Source organism: Canis lupus, chromosome 4, assembly GCF_011100685.1.
Source record: "Canis lupus familiaris isolate Mischka breed German Shepherd chromosome 4, alternate assembly UU_Cfam_GSD_1.0, whole genome shotgun sequence".
NCBI classification, from domain to species: domain Eukaryota; kingdom Metazoa; phylum Chordata; class Mammalia; order Carnivora; family Canidae; genus Canis; species Canis lupus.
Window position 1 is genome coordinate 4,210,546 of NC_049225.1, and position 18,419 is coordinate 4,228,964.

The 18,419-nt window shown below is 49.4% G+C and overlaps 1 protein-coding gene across 2 annotated transcripts in view; it reads right to left on the reverse strand.

Moving 5' to 3' along the window:
- The window catches only part of GPR137B (G protein-coupled receptor 137B), a 45,270-nt gene that overhangs the window by 20,249 nt on the left and 6,602 nt on the right, over positions 1–18,419 (reverse strand). For both annotated transcript variants that reach the window (XR_005357740.1, XM_038533837.1), the window contains exons 2-3: positions 5,393–5,442; positions 15–237 (exon numbers count right to left, since the gene is read on the reverse strand). Coding sequence is in view for 1 of the 2 variants with exons in the window: in XM_038533837.1 (XP_038389765.1) it covers positions 15–237; positions 5,393–5,442 (273 nt within the window). In the remaining variant the exon portion in view is untranslated. The remainder of the gene's footprint in view (positions 1–14; positions 238–5,392; positions 5,443–18,419) is intronic.

Here is an 18,419-nt window from a genome sequence, read left to right on the forward strand (position 1 = left end):
ACCCCATTTCCTACCTTTGACTCCAAGTAAATGTTGGCTAAGGACATCTTGGAGATTTTGTAGAGGCAGATGGAGAGAGAGACGGCACACAGCACAAAGAGTGTGTCATTAATGGCCACACGCACGGAGACAATGGCCTTCCTCTCCCAATTTCCTGTCTTCACCAGCACTGCACAGGTTAAATTCACCAACAGGAAAACGAGGCTGATGAAGAGTGAGGCCAGGTAGAGGGGTAACCTGGAAAGGACCAGAGGGAAATGTCAGGCACTGTGCCCTATCTGCCGGCTGCGTGTTCTGGATCAATCTAGAAGCAAAATGCGGTCTTTTTTGTTTAAGTGCCAAAGTTAACAAACACCTAAGAGGCCAGATTTGGGAGGCAGCTGGTCCTGGATTCAAATCACAGACCGGCTACACGAGGTGTCCTGAGGAAGGCACCCTCTGAGCCTCGCTGTTCCTGTGTCTGGGAGGTTTGTGCAGATCGGTCACAGCACCTGCCCAAGGCTGGACGGATGCATTTTCTACGTGTAGGTTCTTGGAGCCACAATTTCCTCAGTGCCTGGTGTGAGGTCCACAGCGAGACTTCTCAAATTTGCTAAAACCAAAGTCGGCAGCTTCCCACTTCTCTTCAGGACCGTCCGTACTGTTCGCTTCCTTCAATAAAAATGCAAATAGGGAACAGACTCGCTTGGCTCAGAAACAGACTGGGTCTAAGTTGAGTGTGTGAATCCAGAAGATGAAAACTCGCAATGGAAAGCAATTCTGAAGCCACAGAGTGTCTTCAAAAGCTGTAACAGACCAGGACACAGAATCCCGGATGACAGTCCCGACTCTGGACATCGTGCCACTGACAGGACCCATGGAGGGGGGCAGAGGGAGAGGAATGGGAGAGGGCGCAGAGAGAGAAGGAGAACGTGTAAGTGAAGGGTGAGGAAGCCTAGAAGTCAACACCCACCACGGGGCACCCATGACAGCTGGTACGATGTGGCTCCCTGGCTCCCCTGCCATCTTGCATTTTCACACAATAGCAATCGAGCCTCCATCGCACCCTCTTTCCTTCCCCCATCTGCCCAGCGTGACCCAGAGACACACGGAGCCAAGACATCAGGCCAGTCTCTCAGCCACTCTGGGCTGCATGTCCTTTCTATAAAAGAGAGATGACTCCCGTTCTGCCTCAAAGAGCTCTGTGAGAATCCAGTGGGTCCTGTGCCTTCCTATCTTGTTACTCCTCTGTCCTCACCCCCAGGGAGACTTCCCTTTTGTCAACAGCAACTTCTAGAAGGTTTTCGCCTCATCCTGTCATTCCTTCCTCCACAGGTACTCCTCTGCTGACCCCACATTCCCCCAGGCCCCCATGACCTACTCCCAAACTCAGAGATGTCCACTCTTGACCACCATCTTTCCCCACCTTCCTAGAGCTCCCTACACTGGCCTCATGTTCCTCCCTCTAAGCCTGCCCCAGAATAGCCCCTGGTTCCTTTTCCTCAAAGTGATAACATCCTTGGCTCTCTCCTTTACCCCCTGGTTCCTGGGAAATGCATTCACTCTAACAGCTTACATTAGTCTCTCTAAGACTAAGTTCATGAAGCGCATTTAGAGCCACTGGCCCATCCTCCATCCAGACTCACGTTCCAAACAGCCTGCCCCTGAGGCCCTGTCACCTCAAACCATGCCCATGCCTAACTCCCAGTGTTCCTCCCCCATCATTCCTCTCAGTTTTCCTATTTCTGTGAAAGGCCTCACAACTTTTTTTGAAGATTCCTAAACTGTAAAGTTCTTCTTTGACCACACCCCCAATTTAATCAGTTGTCAAGCTCAACAGATTCTTGATTTCTGCTCCCCTAACTATGGGCCCACTTTCCCATCCTCACCAACCACACAACCCCATGCTTCTGCCAGAACCAATGTGATGGTGTCCAGATTGACCCCCACCCTTCGCCCCACCCTTGCACCCTCCAATCCCCTGTACTTCCAATCACTCTGTGGAGCCAGGCCAATCAATAGGCACTCCACATGCAAATTAAGCTAGTCTGTATGCTGGCCTGATGCTCATCCAGGTGTCCCCACCTCCCCGTCTTTTCACAAGCTGATCTTTCTGCCTAAAACTTCCCTGTCCTACAATTTCTATCCAATCCTGCTCTGCGAGCCTCTAGGACCATATGCTAAACAGAATTCAGCCTAGTATTATCTTTTATTTTTCTTAAGATTTTATTTATTTGAAAGAGAGAGAGTGCGTGTGTACATGAGCAGGGGGATGGGCAGAGGGAGCCCGACTAGGGGCTCAATCGTAGGACACTGGGATCATGACCTGAGCTGAGCTGGCTGGTATTACCTTAAAGAAATACACTGTGTTGTGAGACTTGGTCAAAGTATCCGCAACAAACCACATAGTCAAAGTACTCGCCCAACATTAAGGTCAAAGTCAGAAAGCAAAATCATAAATGTGGCAAAACAACTCCATCCTGGGAAATGTATATGAAAACCTACAACGGAAACCGTGTTTCCTTCAAATTGGAGGGGCTTTCTGTGGGGAAGGAGAGGGGAGTCCACTAAATTCGGTTTCTTTCTTTCCACATGTCTGTATTTACAAACTTCCAATCTTCTATTTTATAATTTTTTTTCTAATGAGCTTATATAACTTTTAGAGTGGAAAAAAATACCTTGCAAAATTCAACATTTCCCCCTGGGCCTGCAGTTCTGGAAGAAAGGGAGAGATCTGGAGGTGTGGAGAGAGCACGGGGTGGGGGGCACAACAGATATAATCACAAGGGTGTGTTTCCATGGCAACACTGTTTTGCGCCCTGCCCCAGAATTACTTCTTCTCAACTCAAGCCACAGAGTCAAGATAAATAGTCTATCACGAGATAAAAAAGACCAAAGGAAAAGGAAAGCAGCAGGACCCTGCATCTGGGAAGATGACTTTGCTTGTGAGCACAGAGGGATGGGCGCCTAGCTGGGCTGCAAGCTCAGAGATGAGTCTCTAAAGGCAGCTGCCCACGTGGGTCTGGGACATAGGTGCCTGGCTTGAGGGCTGCCAGCTAATTCAGCGCGAAACAACTCTGCTACCTCCTACAGTGAGGGGGTAGTATTGATAGCCTGTAAAGCATTGTTTAAATGTCTCTTCTGAGATCTTAGATTCCTTACAGAATGGGAAAGGCAAAGCCCGGTTCCTTAGGTTTTTCACTTACCCAAAAACTCAAAGATGGAGGGAAACAGTTAAAAAGGCTTAAAATCAAAGTATTCTTAGGCACCCCCATGTCTGGCGTTCACACTTCCCAAGCCAAAGATTGAAAAATAGAGGCCAAGAAAGAGGAAAACTGAATCACATGGGCACCAACTCCAGCAAAGCTGAGAGCTAGCTGACGTGTCAGGGAGAGAGAGGACTTCAGTGAAAAATGAAGTGGTTCTTGGTTGTGCTGAATGTAAATCATCTTCAAAAACACTGAGTGGCTACAGGAGTAGCTTCTAGTAGTGAGAAGTTTTAACCAGTTCTAAACTAGTGGCTGGTGTTTCATTTCAAATGAGTTGTGGTTCAATTAGGAAAACCAATCTATTCAAAAGCCAACATATCAAAGCATCCCAAGGGATAAATCATGGCCTGAAATATCTGCAGTGGCATCTGGCTTCGGAGAAGTGGGGAGCTGAACAGAGAATACAGAAGATGTGCCTAAATACGAATAACTCTGAGGATTTCTTTTTTATTACGTCAGAGTTAACAGGCTTCTCCCATTGAAACTTCACTCTCCTGGCTTCAAGAAACTCTTGTATCTTCTCCACCCCGAATATCTCATCCAACTGAACTTCTCCTGGTTTTCTGCCTTCATATCTCCAAATCTGCTCCCATAAAAAGCAGCCTATCCTGCTGTCTGCACTTTAGTTCAATGATCAAGTACTGACCCCCCCCCCCCACACACACACACTCTCATCTAATAGACTCCATCCCTCAAGGACTCAGAGGTTGGAAACTTTTGGAACAGCCTTCCTTTCTAACCAATGCTTTCATATTTCATTTCTAGAAGGTATCTCATTACCCCTGCCTCAACCAACCACTCTCAAAATAAGACTACTCCATGATTCAATCAAAATATTCTTCCTCCTCCTCAGTCTTCACCCATTCTTGGCTCCTCAGTCCCCCTGGTTGATCTACATTTCTAGTCAAGAGGATGGAGGCAGAGATTATGGGAGCAGAGGAAAAGCCAGATAAGGGAGGGGATCACGCACTTGGAGCTGCTCCTTTAAGCAGTTCTCTTTAGGACCAACATTTTTTCTTGGTGGACCCTGAAGTCCCAATTGAGTAGTCTGGTAGAAATATATACCAAAAAGTAGTGAGCAAAGACATCAAGATCTGGTAAAAACAAAACAAAACAAAAAAAACAAACATGGCACCATGAGTCTTATGACTCGTCTCTTGGCCAGAGAACTGTCATACTACTTTCTGAATTTGTTTCCTTGGATATAAAATGGAGATTAAAATGTACATTTTCATGATCTTAAAAGTTCTTATCACAAGAAACAACAATTTTTGTAACTGTGTATGGTAAGGGATGTTAACTAGAGTTTCTGAGGTGATCATTTTGCAATACACACGAGTATCAAATCATTCTGTGGGATACCTGAAACTAATATAATCTCTATTAGATTATATGACTTATATATCAATTACATCTCAATGAAAATACACTTTCAAAATTTTAAATAAGAAGTACTTATAAATTTAAAATTATATATTTAAATAAAATATAATATGCATACATTTTTACATATTTTTTAAGTAACAAAAGAATTAAACTTTCATTTTGATTCAAGAAGATAAATGGCCAAAATCGCCTTTCCAGAAATGTCTGCCCATGGCAGTGGAGCTCTCCTGGGCAAGGGACACCAGAACACTGTGCACCTGCCTCATGTCTGCTAACTGCCTTGTCTCCCTTCTGACCCTTGGCCCTCTGACCAGGTCTGAGCATTCTTCAAGCTGCTGGTTCTTTGCTATTGGGAGTGCTGGGGTCACAGACCTCTCCAAAAATTTGGGGAAATCTACGAACCCTCTTCATAGGAAAAACATGCATATCTACCTCTTCATATACCTTGGCATGTGATTTAAGGCATTCTCTTCCATATTATGAGCCTCTCTTTTTAGCCCAGCACTGACTGACTTCTTCCATAAAATTCCTGTGACTCTCACAGAACACAGCAGCCCAAGGCGGAGACCGCCCGTGCTCCCGAACATCCGCTACTCTGCCTGATGCTGTGAGTTTCTGTGTTGTTTAGGGCATCTTTACAGATTGTTTGCTTCTTGCAGACACAGACTATATTTCTCCCTCAGGGTGCATAACTGAGTCCTAAATAGTCAGAAATATATTTGCTGAATGAAGATGGAAATCCCCCTCAGGGTACTTACCGGTATTTGAGTAATTCTGGAGAATATTTTGACTTGGCTTTGAAAATCACCTGAAATGACAGAACAACATGGTGGGTTGGAGATACGGTAAACAGACCCCAGCAAACCAGTGACATCACTTGGAACTCTTCTTTCCCTTTCTACCCAGCTTCCAGGGCAATTTCTGAAACTGAAATGGTTGCTTTGTTACAATGTTTGTTAAGCTAAAGATTTTTTTAAAACCATCCACACAATTTCAAAAGATATTTTTTAAATGATGAAAATGGTTAAAAAAGGGAGGGGGGAGCGGGGAGTAAAAGTATTACTGGTCTGCTACTGCCAAATATTTCTCTTATAAGATTCCTATTTGAACTCATATTTCCCATAGAGATAAACCGTCCACTCTCACCCTTTATTAGAATTTTCACAGGCACCAAACTCATGTTGTTTGAATGTAAATGTCCACCTACCCAGGCCTCAAATTTTGAGCATGCTTTCAATGTCTCAGGGCCATAGAAGTATCAAACGACCATTATCTATAGGAGAAATGTTGTGTGTTGGGATTTCTCTATATCTTTTGTGTCCTGCACAATTGCTAATGTGTCCACCCAGGGTGCAGGGTCTGGCCTGGCAAAGGCTCTCAGAAGGTAAGGAGGAGACAGAAGAGGAAGAGGAGGAAGAAAAGGAGGAGGAGAGAGAGGAGGAGGAGAGAGAGGAGGAGACGGAGAGAGAAGAGGAGGTGAGAGAAGAAGAGGTAAGAGAAGGCAAGGAGGAGAGAGAAGAAGAGGTCAGAGAAGGCACATGGCAATTCATGCTCCAGCTCCAGCTATGACATGGCCGCTGTCCCCTGTGTGTGTATGGGGGCTTCTGAGGCAAGCGCAGGTGGACCACAAAAAATTAAAAACAGAACTACTCAACAATCCAGTAATTGCACTATTGGTTATTTACCAAAATAACACAAAAACACTAATTTGAAGGGATATGTGCCCCACTGTGTTTATAGCAGCATTATCTACAATAGCCAAACCACGGAGGCAGCCCAAGTGGCCACTGATAGATGGATAAAGAAGATGTGGTATATACACCATGGAATATTACTCAGCCATGAAAAAGAATGAGATCTTGCCATTTGTGACAACATAGATGGACCTACAGAGTATAATGCTGAGTGAAATCAGCCAGAGAAAGACAAATACCATGTGATTTCACATAGATGTGGAATCTGAAAATAACAAAACAAACAAAACAAATAAGCAGACCCTTAAATTCAGGGAACTGATGGTGGCCAGAGAAGAGGTGGGTGCGGGGATGGGAAAAATAGGTGAAGGGGATTAAGAGGTATGAGCTCCCTGTTTTAAAATAAGTTAGTGACAGAGATGAAATGTACAGCATAGGGAAGATAGTCAATATTGAAATAACATTGTATGGTGACAGACGGTGTCCACACTCATCATGGTGAGCACTGAGTAATACGTAGACTTGTCCAATCACTATGTTGTACACCTGAAACTAATATAACATTGTGTGTCCACTGTACTTCAATTAAAAGGAAAAAAAAAAAGAATCACACAGGAAGCTTGCAAAGATGCAAACCCCACCACCTTCGGAGAGGCCAACCCTGTGGGTGTTGGGAGGGGCCCAGGGAGAGGCCAACCCTGTGGGTCTTAGGGGGGGTCCAGAGAGAGGCCCTCCATGTTTATAAGTTCCCCAGCCCAAGTGATTCTGATTCAGCTAGTCCAAGGACCACCTCTTGAGAAATACTGCTACTCTTGAATAGTTCTGCAATCATTAATTTAAAACACGATTACAATAGTGAGACGACATAGTCAGGCCATGGTGCAAAGAACAAAGATTAGGGCATGATCAAGGTCCACGGGCAGCCCCCCAGACACACACATCCCTGCCCTCTCTCCAATCTCCAGTACCATGCCGCCAATGGAACAGACTCTGTATCTGGGGGAGGGGGAAGCACAATGTTCCCACAGACTTTACAGTAAGCAAATCTACCAATACCGCCCCCACCCCCATCTTTAAAACACGTTTTCAGAGCTTCACAGGCAAGCATTCTAAACTTATAAGCGATTTTGTTTCTTTTTTTTTTAAGATTTTATTTGTTTATTCATGAGAGACACAGAGAGAGACAGAGACAGAGAGAGAGAAGCAGAGACACAGGCAGAGGGAGAAGCAGGCTCCATGTGGGAGCCCCACGTGGGACTCGATCCCGGGTCTCCAGGATCAGGCCCTGGGCCGATGGCAGGTGCTAAACCACTGAGCCACCCAGGGATCCCCGTGATTTTGTTTCTGACATGAGTTTTGTATCTGTCCTAAATCATTTTTGGAAGGAGGTAGGAAGTAGGGGTTTACATCACAAATAAAATATCTGCTAATAACACAAGTAGGTGACACAAAGGCACTGCCCTGATTCTAAAGGGGTCCTGAGTCCAGCATTATCTGACAAGGCTCCCCTGGGATTTTTGCAAATCACATCAGCTTTGGTGTTTCTCTGCAGCCCATAAGGAGAAATGTTACAAAACAACCTCTCTTACAAATAAGGAACAGATTAATACAGGACTCCAAAGTTTTGCTACAAAATTTGGCTGATTCATGCAACATATAACGATGGTCTCAGGAAAATGCTCCTTAAATAGTACTTGGATATCTCGCTTTTAATAATTATTATTTTAATAATATTTAATAATTCTGAATTAATTAAAAATTCACAGATATCAAAATGCAGAGAAGAAACTACAGTATTTTTTTAAGGTGCTTGACCTTGTCGGTACGCAAGTATTTTTAATATTGTGCCACACTTAGTGGGGCTTGGTCAGTGGCAGGTTTCAGGTCAAGTGACTCAGTTCACTCATACACACCAGGTTTATCCCAGTGCTCGTAGACACAGCCCGAGAGCACTCCATTTGATAGCATCCCCCAGATGGCACACAACTAAATGGTTGTATCCTGTGGGCTCAGCTCTGTGTAAAGTGCTGCCAGAACTGAAAGAAAAATATGAGCAGTCCTGCCTTCAATGGGCCTATAGCTGGAGAGGAGAGGCCCAGAGGGGACAAGATGGGATGCAGACCAAAAAGGCTCCAGCCACAGCGTGCCCAAGCTCAGGAGCAGACATGCAAGCTCCACATGGGCACCTCCTCATGGTGGGCACCTTGGCTTCCTCTGCTCCCTGGCCCAGCACTGCCCCCTCTGGCACTTACAGCTCCTGCTGGTCTTCAGATGGCAGGAAGGAGGAGTTTGGGTGGATCGGCATCAAGGTCATGGCAAATCAGGCTCTCTGCTGGCTCCCACCATCAGCCAGCACTGGGTCTTCGGGCTGGAATGTGCAGAATGAAATACCCAGCCAAGAGCTGAGCAAGGAGAGAAACACAGCCCACCTACTCACCTTCTTTATAGACCGAACAAGAGACACATCCTGACTTCCCACAGGGCCTTGGCCTCTCTAGCTCTATCTGCCCACGCTCTACTGGGAGTGCGCTGAACAGAGTCAGGTGTGGGAGGACAGCCTCCAAGGCCAGCCTGGACCCAGAACCCTCTTCCTGGGACATGGTGAAGGATGGGGTTCCCAGCCATGACCGCCAAGTATTTGGTCTAGTTATTCAAGCCTTATAAGCAATCGCATACTTTGCCCCTACAGTTCCACTTCTACAAATTTATTCCAAGGCAAGGCTTCTCAAGGTGTTCTACAGAATTGAAACTAATAAATGTTACCAGAAATAAGTGTCATGTGATCAAGCAAATTTAGAAGCTGCAAGGCTAAATGGTTTTTCCCTGCAGGAATTTCCTAGTCTACAAAAGACTAATACGTGCTGTAAATCTTCAAGCAAAACATACAGCATGTGCAATTTCCCAAACTTATCTGGCTGCTTATGGTCTTCTGAGTGTTCTGGGGAACACAGTTTCGGAAATGCTGCCCTACATACTAAGCATGAGTGGACACTGTTCACCACAGTAATTACAACACAACAAACAAGAAGTGAGGTCACTTTAAAACAGGGACAGGGACTTAAACAGGAACACCAGCCAGGCAGCACACCAAGCCTGAGGAACCCAGGGGTGAGGTGTCCCACACCAAGAGGGCCCCGGGGCCCCACCCATAGAATTCAGACACCCCACCCCACCCCATCCCCCAGCCTGGAGGGAAAAGGCATCACCAGGGAAAGGCAAAATCTGATGGTAAGTAAATCACTGGATCCTCTTAAACTAAAAGCCAAGGTGATAACCACATCAAAATATCAAAATATAAGCCTTGACCATGGTTTGCAAAAACTTGATCCACTGCTGAAAATTTGTGACAAATCTAGGTCTTAAATGCAATTGGATCTATTCAAGCTGTGCTGAGAAAATCTTCCTCTGGCACACAGATGTTCCCAGAGAGTTTACAGTAAGCAAATCTACCAACACCCCCTACCCCCCGCCTTTAAAACACGTTTTCAGATCTTCACAGGCAAGCATTCTGAACTTACAAGCGACCAAGGAACTTACAGATTCAAGTTCCTTGAAGTTGTATTTAGGGGCACCTGGGTGGCTCAGTTGGTTAAGTGTCTGCCTTCAGCTCAGGTCAGGATCCCGGGGTCCTGGGATCGATCCCCACATCGGACTCCCTGCTTCTCCCTCTGCCACTCCCCCTGCTTGTGCTCTCTCTGTGTCAAATAAATAAATAAAATCTTTAAAAAAAGAAAAAAAGTTGTGTTTAAATTCTTGGCATTTTAAACTGCAATATATACATTCTGTCATTGTATACACCCATACCCGCACGCACACAAATACACACACACATGCACGTGTGCACAGACATGTATAAGTATATACATATGTATATATTTTTTACAATTTTTGTCTCCTTTAATTAAAGTGTATAAACAACTGGATCATGTTTCCAGCAAAATAAATCCACCCCCTCCCAAATCTGTGCTTCAAGAGACGTCATTAAAGGTTGATTAGTGCTCAGAACTGGAGCTAAATGTCCTGGGTAGCCCCTGCTTTCTGGCCTGCCGGAGATCCCTTATCTGGCTGTCCATCTCCTACAGTCTGCACTGGCTCCCACTGACCTCAGCAGGAACTCAGCTGGGAGGAGGAGACCTCTCCTGAGGGGGAGGCAGACAAAGAGTAATTACCCTTTCCTATTCTACAGGGCTCCTGACAGCATGGGCCTGCCTCCTCGGTACAAAGCCAGACCTGTAAAATCAGAGACCGTGTGAATAGCTAAGGAAAATCTGAGGCCAGACAAAAATTCATATCATTCCTACGTTCACAATGAAGATGTTCACACAGGCCAACAATTTGGTGCGCTGAATCTGGACTCGGGAACTATAAAAATGGGAAAAGCTGGTCTCTGACCTTAAGACACAACCAGACACAGACATGCCAGCGGCATGAGGAGAGCAGAGGTGTGGAGAGGTGTGAGGTGATCGGAGGAGGTGTGCGTAGGTGTGGGGAGATGCGGACAGGTGTGAGGGGGTATCGATGGGTATTAGGGGGTGTAGACAGGTGTGAGGGGGTGTGGCTAGGTGTGAGGGAATATAGACAGGTGTGAGGGGGGTATAGATGGGCGTGAGGAGGTGTAAGGAGGTTTTGGGAGGTGGGAAAGGGTGTGGAGAAGTATGAGGAGGTGTGATGGGTATCTGAGGTGGTGGACAAGTATGAGGAGGTGTGGACAGGTGTGAGGAGATATGACAGGGTGTTAGGGAAGCACAGAGAAGTATGAGGAGGCGTGAAGGGGCACGGGAGGTGTAGAGAGGTGTGAGGGCGTGCCAGGAGGTGTGATGAGGCATGAGGGGGCGAGGGGGATGTGGGGAGGTGTGAGGGAACACGAGGAGGCACGATATGGCATGGGGAGGCGAGCAAAGGCACAAGGAGTCATGAAGTGAGAGATGTGAGGAGAGGAGGCTGCCAATGGGGGACCTCAGCCCCAGGCGAGGCCAGAGGCAAGTCTGAGGCAGGTCAGGCCTGAGCAGGCTCCCAGCACAGCCAGAAGCGCAGGAGGTGCTGGGTGGAGGTACCACAGTCAGCAAGCGGCTGCTCTCCCAGAGGAGGCCTGGGTGCGGGCAGGCCCGGGATGGGCACTGCAGGCGGAGGGCACCTGTGGGAAATGGAAGAGGGCGGCTGGCCGGGCGCGGGGGGGGGGGGCGGGGGGAGCTTGGTTTTAAGACCGGGAGACCTAGAGGTAAGGAGAAGAGGCCTGTGCCCCAGACTGACAGAGGGAAGGAGCAGCTGGACAGCAGGGGTGTGGATGGTGCCCCCAGAGGGAGGCAGACGGTGGAAAAACTGAGGCAGGAAGGAGGGCCCAAGAGGGGGTCACAGGGGGCAGGGGGAGGTGGCCCAGGGGACCATGAGGTCAGCCTGGAACCCTGTCCTGAAGGGAGAGTCCCAGCTGCTTCTTGGGGAAACAGAAGGGCGAAAGAAGGAGTGAGGCCTCTCCCTGCCACCCCTTCGGCGTCTTCGCAGTTGGGGAGAACACCAGGGTTTTCCGGAGTCGCCGCGGCCTTGAGCGCTGCGGCTGGGCGCTGCCGTCGGGCCTCCCCAGCATTCCCGCCCCTGAGGCCTGCTCTCGGGGTCCTTTCCGCCGCCAGAGCGGCCGCCTCGGGAAGAAAGGCAGGCGATTTCCCAAGTCGTTGGGCTGGAGGATGTCGCTGTGGGGGACCCTGGGTCCTTGGATTCCGATTTAAGACCCAGTTCCAGGAAGGTGTGAGGTAAAGCTGGAAGCTGCCCCAGGTTGACCCCCCTGAGGCTGCAGCAGAATGTGGGCACCCCCCCCCGACCCGCGGGCCTGCCCAGGGTCCCCTCAGTAACCCCAGGCCCCTGGCGTCACCTTTCAGATGACGCAGGAGGGCCTGCAGATGACGCCGTTGCTGGGACAGAAGCAGAAAGGCCTAGAGCGGCTGCTGACCTCGGCCTTCCTCCCCTCGTAAATTCTAGTGGCTGACCGCATCACCAAGCGTGTCCTGCCCTTTGAGCTCCTGCCTGCTGCCTGTGTTTCCTCCTGCTGACTCAAGCTGGCATTTGCTGCCTCAGGGTCCTTTTTCCTAATGTCATGTTGGCTGCTTCTGGCAGAAACGTCCCATGCTGTTCTCTGTGGATATGACAGTGTCCGCTGCGCATTCAGCGCCACAAAGTAAGCTCTCCGTTCCCGCAGGCGGGGTTGGTGGCGACTCAATGGGCTACTGCGCTCCCAGACTTGCACTTGACCCGGAGTCGCTGCATGTACCATCCTGCCTTGTAAACCCCACACCGAACAGACCTGGGTCTTGGGGCTGCGCTTCCTGGAAACGAGCACGCAGAGAGGACAGCCCCTGGCCGCCCCGCCCGCAGGCTCCCTGGCCCGCACCCCGGCTGGGCGCACCTGACCCCTGTGCCCGGACGGGTGGGCTGAGGCCCCGGGGAGGCCCTCCCGGGAGCTAAGCAGGTCTGAGGCTGCGCACACAAGCAGGTGGAAGTCAAAGAAAACCAGTAGGTCTGTGTTGCTCACATGCGCACTCTCTTTAGATGCATATAAGCAAATTCACTTGAAAAAGTAACCGATTTCTGGAAGGCTTACACTTCATTATAAAGTATGTGTCACATATACCCAAAGAAATTACCTCACCAAGGCTCACGTACCCACCACGCGGTCCGACCTGTAATTGCCATGTTTGCTCCAGTCCTGTTTTATTTTTAACACATAAAAAAGATATCAGTGAAGCTGCCCCAGGCATCTGTGTCTCCAGTTCTAATCCCTCCCTCCTCCGCAGAGGTGACCACTTCCTGAATCTAGCCTTCCCGTACCCAGGACGCCTTGTACTTTAACTGTGTGTGCGTGCATTCCCAAATAAAACACAGCGTCTCAATATGCCTTACAATAATACATACGTAGTACTGTCTTGTGTGGTTTTTCACTTCATCTGAACAGTATGAATACCATCCACACCCTTGTGCAACTTGTTTGTTCACCCATCATGACTTGTTTGCAACATCTCAAGGTTGAAACATGCATTCTCACTAAGGCCCAGCGTCCCACTGTCAACAGGATGAGAGGAAGTGTCACAGCTGAGTGTCCATCCCTGGCACAAAAGCACAAAAAGATGGCTAAGAGTGTGGACTCAAGCTCGCTCACCTGGACTTGAATCCTGGCTGCACCAATCATCAGCTGTGTAATTCTGGAAAAGTTACCTAACCTCTCTGTGCCTCAAGGGCCTCATTAACCACAGTACCCACCTGGTCAGTTCTGTGAGGATCAGGTGAATGAACACACACCTGGCACTTAGACAAACATGTGTCACTGCACTGACACTCTGTAAGTGTTGATGCGTTTGCTCCCCCTGTTGCCATTATCAGCCCTTGTATATGTTCTCAAACCATGACTCTAAATGCACCACTACTAAACTGTGACCACAGAGGCCTTCTTGACCATAAAAGGAACTTTCATATTCAGAAAGGTTAGGAACAATGACACATTCGCTGTTCACTTTTATGGTCCGTCTGCACTGCCCACTTCCTGGTATGTTGAGGAAACATGATGCAAACCCTTGGCCCTGACCTCCCCAGGTGACAGTCACTGGTCAGCTGGCTCCATCTGTTTCCATGCGCTGAGCACCTTCATCCAGCAGAGCAGGGTGACATGACGATTAGAGGTCCCAAGACCAAACACAACATTGCTCCCTTTCTGCAATCCCCGAGGTTGAACAAAAAACAGCCCTGGGTGTCAGCCATCCAGGTCAGCTCTTTACGAAAGTGAGGGCCAGCGCAGCGTCTTCATGTATGCAGAGGCTGTCTGTGTACTTAGAGCTGTGGAACCCCATGACGGACAGAGGCGTACACTGCAGGTGCCATATAATCCCAGGGTGCAGCAGCCTGAAGCCGAGGTGTGCTCTGTCTGGGTCCTGGGCTGGCCAAGTGTGAGGTCCCTGCAGGGAGGCGACTGGGCTCCAGGGTCAGGGCTTCACCATTTCAACTCCTGTCTTTGAACATGGTAAACTCACGGCTCAAGAAGTGAGTCTTGCTCATGTCCAGGCCTCGAGCTGTCCCAAGGCCCACAGACAGGGCCCCCCACACTCGGGTGAGTGGCTTGCTCATGTGATCTCGGGACCCAGACAGCGATATTGCCTCCCTGCTGCACGTCTATCAAGCCCAGAACTCTCTGCAGGTGCCGTTAGCCTCCTCCAGCCCTCCCGGGAGTTCTGCTGTCCTGTCCTGTCTGGCTGACCTGGCACCCAAGATGCCCTTCCAGGCACCCACATGCCGGCACATGCACGTCTGTGTCACCCACACGATGGGGCCAGGAGCTGGGCCTCATGCCCAAACTGCCCCTGACTCTCAATGTTCACCCAGCGAACAGAGAAGGCCTCACATGAGAGAGCCGTCTCCACTTGCTTCCTCCCATCCTCTCCTGTTTCCAGTCCAGCCAAGTTCTGTTCCGCCTCCACCCCTCATCAGCTCCCCGTCCTGTCCTTGTCAACAGCACCGGGCTCCACCTGACGGTGCCCACACCAGCCTGGCCGCCCAGAAGGCTCTCGGCCTGCATGGATTAAGTCAGGCCAGCAGGCAGCCCAGACATGGATGGGGGGTGGGTGGTAGGTGGTGGTGGCACCCCAAAGAGTGTACCTCTGTCCAGAGGCCTCACAGTCAGCCAGCAACACCCTGAGCCCTGGCCTTCCGTTCCCTTGCTTTTCCCCATTGTTGGGCACCTGGCATCTGGATTCAGAGTGTGGCCAGACAGCCATGAACCTGCTAGGCTCAGCCCCAGTGACCTCTCTTCACCTTTCTGGGCCTTGATGTCTATCAGTGAGACCAAAGGGTTAGTCCCAATATCCATTCAGCTGCCTTTTACCTTTAAAACTCTAGGACCTGAAGTGCCTTCCCCAAAGCCAGCCTGTGGCCTCTGCCCTGAGAAGCCCCACTGGCACCACTACAGCTGTGCTTCACAAGTGGCGTGGGCCCCACCTCTCAGGGGAGGAGGAGGGGAGGTGGGCCCAGCAGCCCCCACATCAGCCTGAGTCATGGAAGCATCATCCCACCCCTGGCCTACCTACTCCACTCTCACGGGGCCGGATGGAGACTGACCACGCAGATCTGCCTCCCTGGCAGGATTCTCTCTTCAGCCTCGCGAACAGAAAGGACCTTGACCGCACAAGGTGCCGTGGTCATCACTGTGTACCTGAACCACTCGTACCACAGCCACCACCGCGCATCATGATCGGTCGGTCAAGGCCCTGCCTGTAATTGTTTCCAGATGTGTGTAACACACACGTATAAAAGAACACCTGAGGAGCACGAAGGACACCTCCACCACGTGAGCACGCTAGGAGAAGCTGCCATCAGCAGCCTTGAGGACGCTCTCGCCAGAGCCCAAGCATGGTGCACCCTGATCTCAGACTCCCAACTCTAGAACTACGAGCTATACATTTCTTGAAGCGCAGTCAGTGGTATCTGTTACAGCAGCCCGAGCAGACTAAGACAGCATAGACGATGCTCCTCAAATCCTGCCGCTGACAGCCCTGCCCTCGGTACTTCCCAGAGAGGAAGCAGCGCGGGCTGACAGCGGGGAGCCAGGCCTCCTTCTGCTCCTGGAGCTGCCCCCAGCTCACCGCAGGCCACTGGGTGGGGCCTCCAGGGACAGGGACCAGGATGGTGAGAGACAAACCCACATCCCATCAGAAACAATGAAAGGAACTGAGAATGTCCCACCCCAAGCGGACAGTACCTGGGAGGATGCATCAGCCATCACATCTGTGAAGGGCTGTCCTGTCCTGGGAGGAGGGACTGTATCCGCTCGGAATGGCCCCAAGGGGAGGACCGGGACCTAACCAGACTTCCTCCAAGCACCACCTTTCTGTTCTGATGCTATAAAGCTCAGGAGGCTGCTGCCATGAACAAACCAGAGCAAATGGAGTTGCCCAATCATTTTTTAAAAGATTTTATTTATTCATGAGAGACAGAGAGAGAGGCAGAGACACAGGCAGAGGGAAAAGTAGGCTCCCTCCGGGGAGCCCGATGTGGGACTCCATCCCACAACCCTGGGATCACGCCCTGAGCCAAAGGTGGACACTCAACCACTGAGCCACCCAAGTGCCTCTGCCCACCCTTTAAATAACAGCAAAAACCACTGATTCCTTTATTTTTTTTTAAGATTTATTTATTTGTTTGTTTATTTATTTATTTATTTATTTATTTATTTATTTATATTTATGATAGAGAGAGAGAGAGAGAAAGAGAGAGAGGCAGAGACACAGGAGGAGGGAGAAGCAGACTCCATGCCGGGAGCCTGATGTGGGACTCGATCCCGGGACTCCAGGATCGCGCCCTGGGCCAAAGGCAGGCGCTAAACCGCTGAGCCACCCAGGGATCCCCGTCACTGGTTCCTTTAAAACATGTCCCCTAATCATAGATATGAAGGAGTGACTTAAGCCCCCAACCTTCTATTGGAAACATCCTACTTTGTGTCACTGCTATAAGGACTGTCACCAAGTCATGCTGGCCAAAGGCACAAGAGCTATTGATCATGTAGTCTATTTTCCCACTCAATGCCAACTTCCATCAAGGTAGGAGCTATGTTTGCCCTTAATCTTGTCTACACAGCATTTAAAGAAAAACAGGCACTCAGAAACACAAGACAGGACATCACCTTAATGTCCATCAACGGGGGAAAGTGTGACCGCCTGTGGCAGACACTTACAACAGGGTTTCATCCAGCCTCAAAAACAAACAATGTCATGACACCTGTCACAACATGGATGAGTCTCAAAAACATCACGCTCGTCGAGAGAAGCCAGGCACAGAAGGCCACTTACTGTGTGATTCCCCTGATGTGAAATATCCAGAACAGGCAAATGCAGAGACAGAAAGCACACTCATGGCTGCCCGGGGCTGGTACAAGGAGGGGTGGGGGGTGGTTAGGAGAGATGGAAATGTTTGGGGATTAAACGGAGCTGCTAGTTGCATAGCATAAATGGCCTGAAAGCCACTCAACTGTATATAATACGATGGTTAATTTTGTGTTATGTAAATTTTACCTTAATTTTAAAAACACACTTGTTGAATGAATGTCACCATGCGAAAGCTGTGTGTAGGCAGATGTGTGCCATCTCCTCTGTTTCATGCATGATGCCTGAGGACAGCGCAGCCCCCGACAGCTCTTCAGTCTGGCAGCCCAGGAGGGCAGCAGGAGGAGGCACAGCCTGGGATGCTGATGCCATTGGGTGGGGATTTTCGCCCTGTGGGTCATGTCTAGCAAGTGTGTCTGCTATTAAAGTGGCAGAGCACTGATGACATCACAAGACATCAAGCCTCCTCTGTGTCTCCCCAGCCCCTGGTAGGCAAGGGACAGGTTCCCTTTTGTGTGCTATGGGTGGCATGTGGCTCACAGCACTCCCGTCTCTATGTCTGCCCTTCCCCGCCTCAGGTCCCAGGCATCTGCTTAGGTGATCAATAAGATTTGCTCAGAGCATCTCTAAGGGTGAGATGAAAATCCAAGCATGTTTCCAACTTGTCCCAGCAAAAAACAACAGGATAAAGATGGGCCGGGAGCTTGGTGATAAATGCTGGGTTTGTTCTAATCTTGTCCCAAGGACCAAATCCAGCCCACAGCCTGTTTTCATATGGCCTGTGAACTCAGAGCAGCTTTTATCTATTAAAAGAGAAGTATTTAAAACACACACACACACACACACACAGAACACACAGCAGAGACTGTATGGGGCTCACAAGGGCTAAAATACCGACGTGGGCTCCTGGTGCTCCTTCCTTTCTTGTGGCTCTCCATGAGCACATTTGAAGAAATCAAGCTACTTGCCGAGAAAAAACCACTCATCCTTATCTGTCCTCACTGGTTAACAGACTCTAAACTTTAGCCCTGGGATAAAGAAAAAGTAAAATATTCACAAGCCTCTGCAGACCTCCCTGAGTGCCAGTGGGCCAGGTGTTGTCTGGCTGCTGGCCGAGGCTATCTCTGTCCCGAGAGGACCGACCTGCCGGAACGTCAGGACTGAGACCCACAGACCAGGAAGAGGCCCCCCTCCTCTCACTGGAGCTGCAAGGAGAACAGGAACTCACTGACGAAAGCCAC